This window comes from Mastigoproctus giganteus, chromosome 6 (genome assembly GCF_048544385.1).
Source record: "Mastigoproctus giganteus isolate SK-2022 chromosome 6, ASM4854438v1, whole genome shotgun sequence".
NCBI classification, from domain to species: domain Eukaryota; kingdom Metazoa; phylum Arthropoda; class Arachnida; order Uropygi; family Thelyphonidae; genus Mastigoproctus; species Mastigoproctus giganteus.
In genome coordinates, this window is record NC_143580.1 from 178,960,301 (window position 1) to 178,974,536 (window position 14,236).

At 38.0% G+C, this 14,236-nt stretch overlaps 1 protein-coding gene across 1 annotated transcript in view; it reads left to right on the plus strand.

The window, feature by feature from the left end:
• smid (nuclear valosin-containing protein-like smid) overlaps nucleotides 1-14,236 on the plus strand; it is a 402,569-nt gene that overhangs the window by 89,725 nt on the left and 298,608 nt on the right. The window contains exon 6 of the mRNA XM_090375537.1: nucleotides 11,675-11,739. Coding sequence (XP_090231663.1) covers nucleotides 11,675-11,739 — 65 coding nt within the window. The remainder of the gene's footprint in view (nucleotides 1-11,674; nucleotides 11,740-14,236) is intronic.

A 14,236-nucleotide genomic window follows, 5' to 3' on the forward strand; every position in this document is an offset into this window, starting at 1 on the left:
AAAGTAGCAAATAATTCTTTGCTAATGCTAGAAGGAAATGGATGAACCACAAATGACCCACAATTTTTTTGCTGTTGCTCACTCAATCACTCACCCACCCACCGCATGAGTGATATCCATTAATGTTATTATGATATTAAAACCACTTTTGTACCACGAAAATTGAAAATTAATAATATAGTTTATTAGGCTGTTCACCTACGTTACTATCCATTAAGGTGACATTTCGGATATCTTACTGATACACATTATCATTGGGAAACAAAAAATAGAAAGGGTTACAAATTTGAAGATTTTAGAATATTGCAATTACCAAATTACAATTGTAATTGTAAATTGCTAATTGTAATTGTATTATTGGTAATTGTATTATTCTAAAATATTCAAATTTGTAACCCTTTCTATTTTTTGTTCTCCCAACAGCTTGGTCTGATGATGGGTATCAGTAAGTTACCTGAAACGTCACCTTCATATATAGTAATGTAGGTGAACAGCCTAATAAACTATATTATTAATTTTCACGTGGTATAAGAGTGATTTTAATATACTAATAACTTTAATGGAAAACAACCACATAGCATCCTTCTTTAGCTATATTGGATCTAGGTACGGACCAAGCACAGTCCATCTTATTCACTACTCCTTCCCACTACTTCTTCACAAAAATGATCGGGACCTCAGCAAGCAATAGGAAACAGCGAATTCAAATAGAAGAGTATGAATGAAAACCAGGGGGAAAAAGAAAATAGACCAGATACATCTACCTCCAGTCCATCTGAACCAGTAGCATGGTCTGATGATGGTATCAGCAAGATCTCAAACCAGCCTGCACACCAGTCCTTATGTTTAGAGTATGGGAACAAAGGTCACCCAAGGCTTCCACTACAATCTTGGATCCAGGATAAAAACTTGGCACCAGCAGCACGGTCTGATGATAGTATCGGTAAGATCTCAAACCAGCCTGCACACCAGTCCTTATGTTTAGAGTATGGGAACAAAGGTCACCCAAGGCTTCCACTACAATCTTGGATCCAGGATAAAAACTTGGCACCAGCAGCATGGTCTGATGATAGTATCGGTAAGATCCTGAACCAGTCTGCACACCAACCCTAATGTAAAGAGTATGGGAGCAAAGGTCACCCCAGGCTTCTAAGAACCCTGGATACAGGACTATCCTATTGGCTAATAGAGTCAACCCTCTCTCCTATAAATTAACTGCTGGCAGTGCCTCTTGCCTGTATGCACATCAGGTCTGGAAGCATTGGCAAGAGGAGTCTTTCAGAAGGTAAGAATAGAATTTAATCCCTTTTAATTACCTTTAATTTCCTGTTTTCCATTGTAATGGCAATTCAAAACAATACTTTAGATCCATAATTTGCAAATTGTAATTGTAATATTGTAAATTGGTAATTGTGATTGTATTATTGGTAATTGTAATATTCTAAAATATTCAAATCTGTAACCCTTTCTATTTTTGTGTCCCCAACAGCTTGGTTGGGTATCGGTAAAATACTCGAAACGTCACCTTAATGTATAGTAATGTAGGCGAACAGCCTAATAAAATATATATTATTAATTTTCACGTGGTATAGGAGTGGTTTTAATATAATAATAACCTTAATGAAAAACAACCACATAGTTTCCTTCCCTAACTATATTAGCATAAGTGATAGTTTTTAATGATCTGTAAAAATGATAAAAGTATTATTATTTTATAATAATAAATTTAATTATCTGTAAAAATTATAAAAATAATCTGTATTAATTAAAAACTAAGTGCTCACTTAGTTTGTGCACACCTTGATACACTGCAGACCATTATTTGCTGTACATGACCCTGCATTACTATGGTACCTTCCATTGTTTAAACATAGACAGTTTGTCTACACATTCCACGGAAGAAATGGTATCCAGCTAATTGTTGGTGGTATTTGCCAATATAACATAGTGCAGAGGTTCCCAAACTTTCTCGGTTCACAGCGTCCTTAGTGCCTCAGTAATTTTCTCACGGTGCCACTAGGCCAAAAGAAATACTTAACTGTTAGGTATTTCTTTTACTACTTATTTTTCTTAGGTGCTATTTAGTAAACGGAACTCAGTTCTTGTTAGGTCCTAACAGTTCCATTTATTAAGTAGTTAGGTCCGAACGACTTAATAAGTATTTGTCTTAACAACTTAGTAGCCATTTTAAAAAAATAATAGAATAACCACACTATAATAATAACAAATAATACAGTACACATAAATAATAGCATAACCTACAATAGAATAACCACAATTACTTACTAATGGGGTGCCTCCGTAGCCAGGTGGGCAGGAGCAGCAGTGCGTAGCACACGCTTCTTGATTAGATCAGGGTTCGAGCCCCTGACCACGAAATATGGAGGATGTGGAAAGGTTAGGGAATGACCACCGCATATCCCCGGAGCAATATGGCCTTAGTTGCTAATGCTCCTAAAAACCAAAACAACAACAACTTACTAATGGGATGTGTATGCCTGTTGGGCACTACACAACTTTTCAAACCTTGTAATAAGATTGGACACCACTACCCTCATTTCCTGTTCCACATTGATTTTTGTGCGGTACTTGCTTTTTATCACAGCAACTGCTGAAAGACCAGCTTTGCAAAGATATGAAGTCACAAATGAAATTAGGATTCACTGAGCTTTTGGACTTAGCTGCAGATATTCATCTTTTGTTGATTTTTTTGTTGATATCCAAAACTCAGTTCCATGCTGCCAAATTTTGTTTTTAAAATTTTGTCACAAGAAAGTTCAATAAAATTTTCTCCTTCAGAGGTAAATTTCAGATGGGGCCTTAGCCTTGAATGGGTCTTAAATTCATGCAAACTTATCCATATCTTCTGGAAATTATTTTTCAAACCAGTCACTGAGCTGTGTTAGATGCTCTTCAAAAACAGATTTAAGTTTGTGGGTCAAATAAACATTATTGGATGCAACAAACTGCGGCAACATGGGGAAACAGTCTTTGCAACCATCTTCATTTAATTTTCTTCTCCCTAGTAGTAACTTTAGTAACTTTTTTCCGAAGGCTGAAACCTTCTCTGCAAGTTTCAGAATGTGCATGTTGCTACCCTGCAGCAAGAGATTCAACACATTCAGTTTTTTGAAGAGTTTTTTAAAAAACCTTGCCTTCTGTTGCCAAGTTTTTATAAAGTTCACCACTTTCAACACACTTTTCCTGACAAGGTTCAGTGGAGAACTCAGTTGCTTTAATGCAAGGGCTTCCCTGTGGATTATGCAGTGGGTCCACAGTGGATCAATAGCTTTGCTTCGTATGAGTGCCCGCAGTTCTCCATAACAGCCAGACATAGAACAACCACCATCAGTATAGATGGTGGTTGTTCTATATACCTGCAGTGATACTTTTACAAAAGAGAAGGTCTTCCACAATTTTGTCACTATCTACGAACTGTGGGTAGCAAATCAAATGAGCATCATTGTTACTGTCCGTCTAAATTCGTTCCAATTTATTTTTTCAATTAGCTGATCGTTGAGGTCTTCGGTCACATGTTGGATTCTACAACTGATAGTATTGTTGGATAAAGGTACCTTTGAAAGCAGTCTTTCCACAGATTCACAAACCATAATGTTGACCGCATCCACTGCAGCCGGTAAAACTCAGTTCTTGTGTGATGGTGCGAAGCTTTTTACACTTCACAACTCTATATGCCATCTTGTAGGATGCTAGCAAAGCATTGCTTGGTATAGTGTTCAAGGTCTAACGGCACCAGGGGTTTCCCCCATCTCTACATAGTTTACATTGTTGTGTGATACAGTACATTGTTAAAGGCCAGAGATTTAAAAGTGTATGGATATTGTGGTGCGTAGTATCGTGTACCGTTGTTCTTCTGGCCATTTAGCCGCTGTGACCCTGGTGGGTCCCAATGTTGCCCACACTAAGCTCCGTGGAGGCAGACCAGGTATGCCAGTAATTTGTTTTACTCTGGCAGGCCCTACCACCCAATTTCCTGAGATTTCAGTGGCTAGGGCCTAAAAAAAAAAAATTGGGGAGATAATGCAAGAACTGGAAAAGCCAAGTGAATGCGGTTTAATTTTGTCAAATTTAAATATGGATGTGTGGGACATGCACTAGTGTACAGACAGAGTAGGGGAGAGAGACTTAAGTCTGGGAGGAAAAGTCAGAAGCATGGAGACGAAAGAGAAGATGACTCCAATGATATCCATTGGGGCATGCCCCTGCCCCACCAGGAGAAAGTGGGGGGGAAGGAAGGAGAAAACAGAACGTCCTCTCCTCTCCCCCCACCAGGATAGGGAAAGAAAGTGGGTGAGGCTAGGTGCCCTACCCAGATCGCCAATTGGCAAGGTGGCAGCTTAGCTGCATTCAAAGTCTTGGTTTTCACAATGTGTCCAGCCAGGGCTGCTCAGGCTGAGTTTCAGTGCAGGGTTCTTAGTGATGAGGTTGTTCTGGTCATGCTAAGTGGTTGCGAAGTTTCTTGGTTGCGGTAGGGTTCTACGCCTTGTGAACAAGTCTTGGGCAAACTTTGTGAATGGTTTGTAGTTCTGTTCGTCATCAAGTAAGCAGTGTTCCTGGTTCCATACTGGAGCTGAGTGATGCGAAGGGCTCGGAGATCTTCGTACAGATGGCAGTCGAACATCAAGTGGTCCCAGGTTTCTTGGGAGCCACATGCACATAGGGGGTTGTTTTCGATGCCTAGCATGGTGAGTTTGCTGCAGATGGTGCCATGTCCAGTTAGAAGATAGGTAGTTTGTAGTCTTGGTGAAAATCAGGTCGAGGACTGGGGAAATACTCTGTCGATGCCCAGTGTAAATTTGCATTGCTTGGTATTGATGCTTGTGTTAAAAATGTACCTTTTTGTTCTTTCAGTTCTTTTAACTTTCTAGTAAAATGATCACAGGATTTACTTACTAGCCATGTTAGGATGATTAGTCTCTGTGGCATTTTAGTTTACTTGGAAGCATGCCCTCTGGAGCCAAACTTTCAGACATAATACACCCTGTGGAACCTCTTCATGCATAAGGATTAAAAATTAACAAAATAATTCACTGAATTTTTCTAGACCTCACAGACACTTGATCAAAATACCCTTCAGTTATTTCAATTACTGAAGGATTCGGAGCATCAACAGGTATTTATATACAAAATCCAAGAAACAAGAAAGTACGAGAAGTTATTAGTGTAGCCAAAAGTACAAGTAAACAAATACATATCTCAAACATTCAAGAATGTCATCGAAAGGAATGTAGTGCAATCTGATGTTGAAACTATGAACTAACTCGAGCAAGTAGTTCGTGCAGTGTCCGACAGATTTTGGGTATTGCTGTTTCCCTCGAAAATATCCCATGTCACCCCTGTGAGTTTGCTGTGGTGCAGTGCCCCGGTGCACCACACAGTTTGGGAACCACTGACATAGTGTGTTAATGTGTTGTAAATTTTAATAACTCTGCAAAAAGATTTGATATCTCAAAAAAAGCAAAAACTTGTAAAAAAGTGAGCCAAGTTCTTTTGCAAGCTTTTCAAAAATCTTCACTGTGAAAAGGTTTGTCATCATAACCTCAGCCATGAAAAACATTGATATCAAAACGATTTGCCAAATTTGTTATAGGCTCATCTGTGAAAAGCAGTGTGATGAAAAAGTTATGCTAAGTTTGCTATTGGCCAACCAGATTAAAAGTTTGTCATACAGTTGTCAGATGTCAGGATCAGTAGAGTAAATAACCAGTGCCAAGCATACCTTTTTCAGGACAGCTTAGATAGACTTCAATGATAATCAAAAAAAGTAGCAGTTATGTTTTAATGAAGCAAAATGCAAATTTTTAAATATGTCAAATCATCATCATCAGCCGTTTTCAATCCACTGCAGGATGAAGGCCTCTTCACCAACTTTCCAGTTCCTTCTGTTTCATGCAATGACCATTCATTTACTACCCACAAAATCGTTAATTTCATCTGTCCATCTCCGTCATTGTCTTCCAGATTTTCTTCTAGCTCCTCTTGGGTACCAATGATATACAGGAATTTTGTGAGCAGGGATAAGGAGGTGATTATCCCCTTGTGTAAGGCAATGGTCATGCATGCCACACCTTGAGTACTGCGTACAGGTCTGTTAGAATCATTTTAGGAAGGATGTTGAGTTTTTTTTTTTTTTTAAATGAAACTCCCAAACACGAGAGGTATTAGAACCTATAGTACTCAGTACCATGCTTGGGTTGGAGGTTGAGAAGATGAAAGAAGATATTTGTTGACATTAGACTTGAACTCCTGTAGACTGTAATTTTCAGAAAATACTTATGAAGGAAGGTTGTTCCCGAAAACGGCAGTTGAAGGAATAAACGAGGAAGATTAAAAGTTGGCTCTCTGAGTTTGAAGTTGAACAGTAAATGGATGTTGGCTTCTGCTGGCATGCATTCAGACCGCTTTGAAAGAGAGAGCAGGAATTATAGAAACCAGTTCAGAAGAACAGTGCCCATGGAAGTATCTGTAAAAAAGGCATGCAGCAGAAACAGTACGCTTATGAGACAGTGAGTGGAGAGATTCTGTTAGAGAGGAGTCATTAATTAACCTAACTGCCATCTTCTGAATGGAATCTAGAAGCCTGAGAAAAGTTTTGGGGGCACCACCCCAGATGTGGGAACAATATTCTATGGTAGGGCAGATTTGTGATTTGTACAGAGTGAACAGCTGTTTGGAAGAAAAGTAACGTTCGAGAGCAAAAGAGAAAACCAAGTTTTTTAGATGCAGAGAAGCAATATTTGTAATGTGCTTGTGCCAAGAGAGATTAGAAGTCAGGGTAATCCCCAAAAGAGATGTATCATTTTGCCTAGAAATCGGAGTGTCACCAAAGATAAGCATAGGAGCAGAAGAATCCTTTTTGCGAGATATAAGACAAGACTGAGTTTTAGAAGGATTGAAATCAACTTAGTTGTCTTTGCCCCACTGAAGAATTACCTGGAGATTTAAGGAATTGGCAGCAGATATTCGAGAAGTTGAAGCTGATTGAGCAGGGCAAGGTTTCTCAAAATGGAAAGTGGAATGCAATGTGCTATCATCGGCAAAACTGTGGATAGGATTTCCAGTCAATGGAAGAAGATCATTAATATACAAGAGGAAAAGAGTGTGAGGGAAACCTTGGGGAACACCAGCATTGTTGGGAAGTTAGAAGACAGAGCCATCTACCATCACCCTCAGTGAGTGATCAGAGAGAAAACTGGATAACCGATTACAAAAAACAGTTGGCAAACCATAAGATGGAAGCTTCTTTAGAAGACCTTTATGCCAAAGACGATCAAAAGCTTTTGAGATGTCAAGAGAAGCTGCTTGTATTTCACTGAACTTTTCCATTGAATTAGTCCACAAATGGGTAACATAAGCCAGAATATCACCAGCGGATCGACAGTGACGGAATCCATACTGGCAATCGTTGATCAGACGGAAGGTTTCTAGGTAGTTTAAGAGTTGGCGGTTAATTGATTTCTCCATTACTTTAGAAAAAGTAGAAGAAATTGCAGTTGGATAATTTGATGGGAGGGATTTGTCACCCCCTTTTTAGGAACTGGCTGGATATGAGCAAATTTCCAAGCAGAAGCAAAAACAACTTTGGAATATGAAAATGAAAAAAGGCAGCAAAGAACAGGAGTAAGTTCAGGACACAGGTTTTGAGAAAAAGTGGAGAAATACCATCAGGACCTGGAGCTTTCTTAGCATCAAGATTTGTCAAAATCCTTCTGACATCCATTTGATGGAAGACCACAGGAGGCATTGAATGGATCCTGTTGGAAATAGTGGGAGATGTTTTACCAAGGTCATTAATACACAAGTTGGAAGGAAAATGGGATGCTAGCAGGTCAGCTTTATCCTTGGCTGAAGTGACAATAGAACCATCTGGTTTTGAGAGAGGTGGGAGCAGAGAAAAGCAAAATTTGTGACCAAATGGCAAGAGACCAGAATGCTCTGCTACCATTAGGGCAAGAAGCAAGTTTTCTACTCTTAGCCTGTTCAAAATCTAGTTTGGACTGATTAATAACTGCTTTACAATTGTTACGAGCTTTGGTGTAAGCAGAAAATGAAACTGAAGAATTGGAAACAAGCCAATTACGATATGCAACGTTCTTCTCTTGAACAGCCTTAGCACATTTATTAGAAAACCAAGGTTTAGATAAATGACGAGATTTTAAAGTGGAGTGTGGAATAAAGGATTCCATTCCTACCAGAATAATTTCACTGACTCGATCTAAGCAAACGTTGACATCAGTAGTTTTGAAACAGTAATTCGACCAAGGAAAAGAAGAAAACAAATCTCGCAGGTCATCCCATTTTGCCTTCTTGTAATGCCAAACAATATTAGGTTGGGAATAGCCTTGAGATAAAGGCTCCATTGTGATCACCAAGTTGTGATCTGAGGTGCCTAAAGGACCACTCACTTTGACCGTGTACTTAGAAGGGCTGTTTGTGAGAAAAAGATCAAGCGTGTTGGCTGTATGGTTAGGATTGTTCAGTATTCTTGTAGGTAAATGAACTATGTGTGAGGTCATTAGTAATTGCAAAAACCTCAGCATCTCGAGCATCTGGGTCGGTGTGACTAGAATATGGAATCCAGCTAAAGTTGTGAACATTAAAATCACCAAGGAAAATTACCTCACTGTTAGGAAAGTTGGATTGAAGAAAGTGAAGTTGCAAAGACAGGAAGTCAAAGAGCTCCAAGTGATTAAATGGATTTGGGAGAACGGTAGAGACAACAGATGAATTTGACACAATGAGGTAGAGAGATTTTAAGCTAGAGGAGATTCCAAATTACCAAGTCTCTGACAGGGAATATCGGAATGAACATATGCACAAGTACCACCTTTAAGGCGAAAGGAATCATACAGCGAATAATTTGGGTAACTGGATGAGCAGTAGTTGAATCAACCAATAACTGAGATTCTGTAAGAAAAAGTACATGAGGTTTGGCAGACTGCATGTGGATATGGACATCGTTGAGATTAGAATGGAGACCACGTATATTTATGAAATTAACTAGGAAGTGTTTGGGAGGTTTAGATCTTTTCGCAGATAGGCTTAATCTACTAGTTTGACAATTTGTGGTGTATTCAATAGTAAGAAAAGGAGGGGATGGACATGCTGTATGAAGTAATGAAATTTTTGGATATGGCGTACACATGGTAAGAATATACCCAGATCCTCGACATAATATGACTCCCTCCAGTCTGAGGGAGTCCAAGTAGTGTGTACGTGACAGTACTCCTGATACTCGGGTGTCCGTGTATCTGGCAGAGAAGAGGTAGCAAGATTATACACAAGCTGATCCGAAAGCCTCCTAAAGAGTTATCAATAGGTTCGGTCCGGTGTACTAACTAGCGGCTGGCCTGTGAACACCGTTTTAGAGCTGTAACCTCGAAATGTAAGGAAGATATTGGATCTTGTCATGATGTTCATCATAGCCTCAAAAGTCATCAGTCATACTGCATGATGGAAGAAATGGGGGAGGGTTACTGGAACTTAGCTCTAGAGACTAAACATGGGTTCCACCACTTCAAGCCTCCAATAAGCAAAGTGGTGGTTTTGCACCGTTTGATGAGAGTCATCTACCACCTAGTATTACTTGGTAACACAGAGGGGCGGCATTCCTCCATGTGGTTTGGGCGGCACACCTTGACCCCCTGCTTACGTTGGTTGGTTACGTTGGTCACCCACCAGGTTATTACCCAGAATTAAGGTGCAAGTGGAGGATTTGGCTGTCACAGACCTTCCGGACTTCTCCGAAATTAGTTCCACTTGACTTGAATGTCACCCGAATATCAGTTCCATCAGCGTTTTAGACTCCCAAGTACAAGTACAGCTTGTCTGGTATATCTGAGAGAATGTCTGTAACAACCTCAAGCACCAAAGTAGTTGCTAGAATGAGTACAGAGAAAGGGAACAAAGGGGGATGCTCTTAGAAGAAAGGCTTCAGTTCTGCTAATTGCAGCTTCTGGAGACTAGGCACCTGCGAGGTAATCTAATTAAGGTGTATAAGGCCTTGAAAGAATTGAGCAGGCTCAGTGCTGATGGGATTCTTCCTCTTGCTCAGATTATAAACCTGAGGGGCCATAGATTCAAACTGAGGATAGACAGTTGTAGAATAGGTTTGTGGAAGTTTTCCTTTAGCCAGCAGGTAGTTGATTGCTGGAACAAACTTCCATCTGTTTTTGTGGAAACTGATAGCGTAAATAAATTCAAGGCAGAACTAGACAAACATTTGGAATGAATGGATTAGTGAAATGGGAAGGGTGTTTTTTTGGCTGGTCCTGTATAAGCTTGCCTCCTTGCATCATGTGCTAATATGCCATTAAGGGCAAGTTATTTCTGTGCATAAAGGGATAATTGAGTAGGAGAAAACAGTGAGTAGTTATCAGTGGGTACTGCTCTTTCTTCATGGACTAATATTATTAGCGATGTTTCACAGAGTTTAATACTAAATCCATTGCTGTTTTCTGTGTTTATTAATAATATCATGAAGGCATATCATGTTTGATCTAGGTTTGAAGATGACACGAAGGTTGGCAGTAATCAGGAAATGCTACTGCAACAAGGTCTACTAAAATTAGGCAGATGGATTGAGAAGTGACAATTGAACTTTAACATTGACAAATGCAAGGGATTGCATATAGTTAGCAGTAACCCCAGATTAACATACTAGTGATGTGGTACTATATTGAATGAAAGAATGAAAAAGACCTGGGCATAATTGTGTAGTCAGATATGTTCTCTGAGCAATGCAGATTGGCTACCAGAACACCTCATGGGGTTTTTTCAATGATATATAGAAATTTTGTCAGCTGGAATAAGGAGATTGTTATCCTGTTTTACAGGGCAGAGTGGTTAGGCCACATCTAGAGTACTGCATACAGGTCTGGAGTCTCCTCATTTTAGGAAGGATGTGGATCTGTTGGAACAGGTGCAGAGAAAGGCAACTATATTAGTGAGAGTATCAAAATGGTGCCCTTACTAGGAAAGGCTTCAGTTCTGCAGATTGCAGTGTCTGGAGACTATGCACCTGTGTAGAGTGATTGAGGTGTTTAAGGGTTTGAAGGGATTGAGTAAGCACAATGCTGATGGCATCCTTTGTTTGTCGAGGCTACATAAATGCATGAGGAGGCATAAATTCAAATTGAAGAAGGATGGTTGCAGGACAGATGTGTGGAAATTTGCCTTTGGCCAGTGGGTGATTGATTGTTGGAACAAACCTTAGGTGTTGTGCAAGTAGGAACAACCAGACAAGCTGTTGAATTGGGGTGGATAGGTGATATAGGAAAGTTTTTTTTTTTTTTTTTTTTCTCTGATGTTGTATAAGAATATGCTCTTGTATCATTTGCCATTACTAATACTAATTATTAAATTTTATTTTTTATAATTTCATTTTAAAGTTGAACATTCAACATAAAATATTTAAAAGCATTTATTTACAAAGTTTTCATTTAAAAAAAAAAAAAAAAAAAAGACTCTTTCATTAGAAAATTAGGTACAAAATAAAATGAATGTCTTTTTCACATAAATACAATGCTCCTTTTAATCCGTATTGGTTATAATTTCATGTAATATCTTTTCTGATGTTTATTCTTTATTCTCTCATTCATTTTTTGCTCCTTACTAAGTGCAGTTTTGTTTTTTACTTATCTTCATTTACTAGATATACCCTTGCAACAGTCTAATGTCACTTTTAATGATATAGGTGGTATTGAGAAAACTCTTGATGTAAGTATATTTGTATTCTGGTTTACTACTAAAGAATTCCTTTCAGAATATTAAGTTAAATATATGTTAAAAGTTAAATTTGTATACCTGTCCTCATCAGATCTTTCTACTGATAGATACCTGAAACAAATGAGAAAGAATATTTCCACTTACAGAGCTGTAAAGGGCCAAAATGTTAATTACAGTAGCAATTGTGCCCTGTTCAAACACAGTGTTTGTCACATAGTTATGGAAGGCAGCTTCATCATGTGAAAGAGTGATTGGAATTGATCACTGCTCACTCCTGATTAACTGTGTTTGGCAGTCAGACAGGTGGTGAGAATGATTTTACAAAATGTGATCACAAACCTTTTTGTTATACCTAATGGAAATAAAACTTTTCCATCACAGTGGAAATTTTATTCATTAAATAAATTAATATTAACTTGTTGTTAATTAAAAAAAAAAATTCTAAATGTGCAGAAATGCTTACGCTCTGAATTGAACACTTGCAGTTCTTCAGTATGGTGAACTTCTGGAACCTATGGAAAAGACCTGGGGGGTAATGGTGCAGTCAGATATTAAGTTCTCTGAGCGCAAGGCTGCCAGGACAGCGCATGTGGTTTTGTCTGTGATATACAGCAACTTTGCTAGCAGGGATAAGCAGGTGATTATCCCATTGTATAAAGCAATGAGATAATCACCTTAGGCTGCATACATATCTGAAAGCCTCATTTTAGGAAGAATGTAGATCTGCTGAAATGGGAGTAGAGAAGGGCAATGAGATTGGTGAAGGGGACAAAAGGGTGGCCTTACCAAGAAAAGCTTCAGTTCTGGAGACTAGGTACCTGTGAGGTGATCCGATTGAGGTGTTTGTCTTTGAATGAATGGATTGAGCAAGCTCAGTGCCAATGACATTCTTCCTCTTGCTCAGACTGCATACATAAGGTGGCATAAATTCAAATTGAGAAAGGATGGTTACAGGATAGATGTGCAGAGGCTTTCTTTCATCCAGCAGGTAGCTGATTGTTGGGAAAAACTTCCATCTGTTGTTGTTGTGGAAGTGAGTAGTTTGAATATATTCAAATAAGTAGACAAATTACTGTGACATGGGAGGTTTTTTTTTTTTTTTTTTTTTTCCCCTGATGCTTTATAAGCTTGCTTTCTTGCATTATATGCTGCTGCTAATAATAATCTTAAAATTCCTGAAATGAGGTGAATAGGATTGTAGTCCGACAGGAATTTCATGCCAGTGGTTGTATTGCTGGACTCTGATATCACAGATTAAAATCCTATTGTCTGGTGACAAGAGATTGAGATCATTTTTATAAATGCTCTCTGTTTTGTGTGCTTTTATTTTGACGACATAATTTTTTCTTTAAACATGTTCATCCATGCTGAGTTAGTTTGGAAGCAGAGATTTTTACTTATGGTGGATTCATAATATGATGGAATTAAAATACCTTCTTTAACTTGGCAATGGTGGTGGCTCACGTGACAGGTGAGCTGCCACCACTCAAAAGTAACTTTAACTGTTAATGAATGATTACAAATCTGAAATTTTTTACCTTCCTAAATATGGTCATACTTTTGCTGCAGTAGTTTATGAAGTGATTTTTTTTTTTTTTTTTTTTTGTCGTTTTTGTACAAAAATTGTGTGCAGTAGTCTCAGGTAACCTTCCACCATCTTTGCAACTGTTTAACTTTTTGGTCGAAGAGTGTTGTGGTATTGGAAAAGTGCCAAGGATGTGTTTGTTTATAGATTCAAGGTACTTGCTTTTCTTTTTTCCATTGGTTAGGTAAACTTTTGCTGCAGTAGTTTATGAAGTGATTTTTTTTTTGTCATTTTTGTACAAAAATTGTGTGCAGTAGTCTCAGGTAACCTTCCATCATCTTTGCAACTGTTTAACTTTTTGGTCGAAGAGTGTCGTGGTCTAGAGTCTTACCCTAGTTGTTTTTGAAAGATTTATTATTCTTTTCAAAAAGTGAAAATAACAATAAATGAAACCTGAATAAACAATGAAACCCAATATTCTCTCAAGATGGCAACTGCATTGCAGGAAGTAGGATGTAGTTTCAAATTTTGAAATAAACCTGAAAATGGTTGTCTTAACATGCTTTATATTATGGTAATTTTGTAAGTAATTAACAGTATCAAATACATGTAATTTTTTTTTTAATAATATTTATATACAAAATAAACAGAAATATATGCACCTGCACATGTTTGAAATTCATACAATTAAATAGTCTTTTAAAACCTGGCAAATGGAAGAGCATAAGAGGCTGATATTTCTATTTTCAGTATAAAACAATTTTTTTTCAGGTTTCACCAGAATTATTTTATTATTGTTGTTGTTGTTATTATTTTTAATAAAATGTGTAGAACACAGCATGTTTTAAACTCCTTAATTTTTTATATTAAAACTTAAAAAGTACATACAGCAAGGCCCTGCAGTCCATTAATAATTAATACTCTTTTAAGGCACATCAACCTTTTTGATGCAGTTTATTTAAA